This window comes from Benincasa hispida, unplaced genomic scaffold (genome assembly GCF_027475165.1).
Source record: "Benincasa hispida cultivar pf3 unplaced genomic scaffold, pf3_genome.v1.1 HicScf490, whole genome shotgun sequence".
NCBI lineage: Eukaryota > Viridiplantae > Streptophyta > Magnoliopsida > Cucurbitales > Cucurbitaceae > Benincasa > Benincasa hispida.
The window spans coordinates 16,737-20,308 of NW_028326592.1; the positions used below are offsets into that span (position 1 = coordinate 16,737).

Consider the following 3,572-nt stretch of genomic DNA (forward strand, 5'->3'; position numbering starts at 1 on the left):
TAATTTTTTTCCTTTTAAAAGAATAATAAAGTGATAAATTTCCTACTAACATTATAAATTTACTTATTGTATGTTCCTTGGTTTTTAAATCAAGGTTATTTTTACAAAAATAAGATATATTTTCCTTTTTATCTGATTTCCATTTACTTCTTTGGTTTTGAGTTTGATTTCAACTTAGTCCATAAATTTCAAAATTTTACAATTTGGCCATTAAAATTTGAGTTTGACTTTAATTTTAGTTCATAAGTTTCAAAATCATTTACTTTTTTCACCTCAGTTTTCACTGATTACTCATTTTTTCATCTTTAGTGTTAATGTCTATTAATTAATTAAAAAGATGATAATTAATTAAGTTTCACAATTTCTATCACTACTAAAATTAAACCCAGTAATAATTATTTTACATTAATTAATAAACATTAATGCCAATAATTAAGTAAATATTTAATTAAAAATGTAAATCATGAAAACTAGTGACCATATTGAAACAAAATTAAATTTTAAGGCTAAATTTATAATATTTTGAAATCTAAAGACTAAAAGTGAAACTAAACTCAAAATTTAGAACTAAACGTTTAACATTTTGAAATCTAAAGATCATGTGAAAACTAGACCAAAAATTGAGAAATGAAGAAGGTATAGGAGACTTTAGTCTCACTCCTCACTAGTTGAGATATTATTTGATGAGGGAGACAACCAAAAAGTGTCTTGTAATTTTACACAATTAGATATCCAAAGAACATGCATTTAGTGGTAATCAAGAGACCAAATTTGTTGAATAATTTTTTCAAGTGGATGATAAATATCTTACCTTTTCTTCTACTTTGTAGGTTATTCTACATTTCTTTAACCAATGCACTAAACAATATTATTTCTATTATACGTTTAGATATATATATATATATATATATATAGTAAGATCTCAATCTCCTATGTTTTGTTGCAAACTTAGTAAAGATTATGGTTCTTCAAGAAGATTACAAGCAATCATGTGTGTGACTGTGACTGTGACTGACTATAGGTTAAAAACCTACAAGGAAATATTTATATATATATATATATATGATTGGTGAATGGAGTTGGATTTGACAAATAAGAGAAATAAGAGACAAGCAAATTATGGGATAATCATTCCATATGAAAAAAGGCAGTGAGACTTACTTTCTTTCAACATCATCCTATGTGTCATCTTCCACATTTCCCCTCTCTCTCTATAGCTTCCTCCAAACCCTTTTCTTTTCTTCTCAATTCTCTCCTAAAAAACCTTCTCAATCTAGTGAGAGCACAATAAGACACATTAGATCTTAAATCTTGTCTTATAATTCCCTTTGGAATTTCACTCCACACATATATTCTAAGAGCTTCATCTTCAAAACCTAAGCTTTTTAGAATGATTGAGAAAATGGCCGACAATGAATTCTCAGATTGTTTTCTCCAAATCCCACTCCCCGGATCCAACCCTTCTCTTCTCAAGAAGAAAAGAAACCTCCCCGGAACTCCAGGTAAATTTCTTTTCTTTCTGTTTTTGAAAAAGTTATTCAATGTGACTGTCGTATTTTCAAAAGTCAAAACTTCTAAATCGTCGAAGTTTGTAGTAATTTAATTATATCTTATTTCTAAAGATCCGGCAGCCGAAGTGATAGCGTTGTCGCCAAAGACGTTGTTGGCAACGAACCGATTCGTGTGCGAAATATGCGGGAAAGGGTTTCAGAGAGACCAAAACTTGCAGCTACACAGACGAGGACATAACCTTCCATGGAAGTTAAAGCAAAGAAGTAGCAAAGAACCAAAGAAGAGAGTGTATGTTTGTCCTGAGAAAAGCTGTGTTCATCACCATCCATCAAGAGCTTTAGGAGATCTTACAGGAATAAAAAAGCACTTTTGTAGAAAGCATGGAGAGAAGAAATGGAAGTGTGAGAAATGTTCAAAGAGATACGCTGTGCAATCTGATTGGAAAGCACACTCCAAAACTTGTGGTACTAGAGAATACAAATGTGATTGTGGAACTCTATTTTCAAGGTATATATATGTATATATAACTCTAATTATTAGATGTAATTAATTAATTAACTAATTAATTATGTTTTAATTAGTATGGAAATTGTGTGAAACACAGGAGAGATAGCTTCATAACTCACAGGGCATTTTGCGATGCATTAGCAGAAGAAACAGCAAGAGTAAAAGCAGGAACAACAGTAAGCAATAATTTCAACTATAATTTAATGGGTGGAGGGTGCATAGAAGATGAAACAGGGTTATTCACGGGCCAACATTTTGGTTCAATTTTGAAGCCAATATCAGTGAAGGAAGCAACAATGACAATAAGAAGCAATGTTCAAATGATTGGGGGGCCGATGATGATGTACGGTGAAGATGGAATTTGGGGAAACCAATTACAAATGGGTGATTATTATATTAATCATAATCAAAATCAAGGGTTAGTGATGAATAATGGAGGAGGAGTTTCTTCATTATACAGCCATCAATTACAGCAAATGAATCAAACCCAGATGGGAAATATGTCAGCTACAGCTTTGTTGCAGAAGGCTGCTGAAATTGGGCCAACTTGTACTACTACTACTGCCACTACTAGATCTGCCCCATCACTACTACAACTACAACAGGGGTTTTTGTTTAATAATGGGGGTGAGTTTTGTAATTCTTCTAGTACTACAAGTAGACCAATTATTGTTGTTGAGAATGAGAATAATGGGAATGGGAATGGGAATGAGATGTACACTGCAAAACGGCGTCGTACTCAGAGTGAATTTGAGTGTGGAAGTGGAAGTGGAACAACAGGAACAGGGGAGACGAGGGATTTTCTTGGAGTTGGTGCCAAAACTATATGTCACGCTTCAGCATCAATCAACGGATGGATTTAGATGCCAAATTTCATGTCTTTTTATATATTTTTGTGTAATATTTTCTTTTCTTTTTCGTTTCTTTGACGCAATTAGAGCAAACAAAAGTTGACAAATAAAGTGAATCAATCAAAAGATGGGAATGAGAAAAATGAGATTCAAGTATCTACATTTATATAATATATATTTGTTGAACTTTGAAGGAGATGATGATGAGGAGCAAAGTTGAGATATATGGTCAATAGTGTGTGTTCTTTTTCAAGAGACCTAAAAGCTGGTTATATCATTTTTAAACAAATGAAGAGGGAAATCTGCATATTCACTTGAGTATCAGGAAAGCTTGTCCCTTGTAAAATGATGGGTTTTTTGTGGTTTGATAAAAGAGGGAAGTGGGCCAAAGTTTTGGAGGGTCCCTTTTTTTGGACTCAATTATTGCCATTTTTTTATATCTGTCTTCGTTGTTGTCATGTCAAACGTGGGACCTAAACAAACCTTAAATTATTGAAGGAGAGGCTACCAAAATGTGACTGATACTTTTATACTGCCTAAGATATATGGAAGAGAAATGATAGAATTTGTTAGAGTTTTGGTGCTAGCTGTATTTTTAAGTGTGGTTGTTGGTTATTCTGTTCTGCTTTTTGTCCCTTTGAGATGTTCGACATGTTGTTCTTCGAGATGTTTTATAGGATGTTCCACACATTGCTATTCATT

The 3,572-nt window shown here is 32.5% G+C and overlaps 1 protein-coding gene across 1 annotated transcript; it reads left to right on the top strand.

The window, feature by feature from the left end:
• The first annotated feature begins 1,056 nt into the window (after window positions 1–1,056).
• LOC150030176 (zinc finger protein MAGPIE-like) lies at window positions 1,057–3,026 on the top strand. The gene is made up of 3 exons (XM_090309979.1): window positions 1,057–1,502; window positions 1,623–2,019; window positions 2,117–3,026. Exons 1-3 carry the CDS (start codon window positions 1,391–1,393, stop codon window positions 2,880–2,882), a joined length of 1,275 nt encoding a protein of 424 aa, XP_090166105.1. The 5' UTR covers window positions 1,057–1,390; the 3' UTR covers window positions 2,883–3,026.
• Window positions 3,027–3,572: the final 546 nt, after the last annotated feature.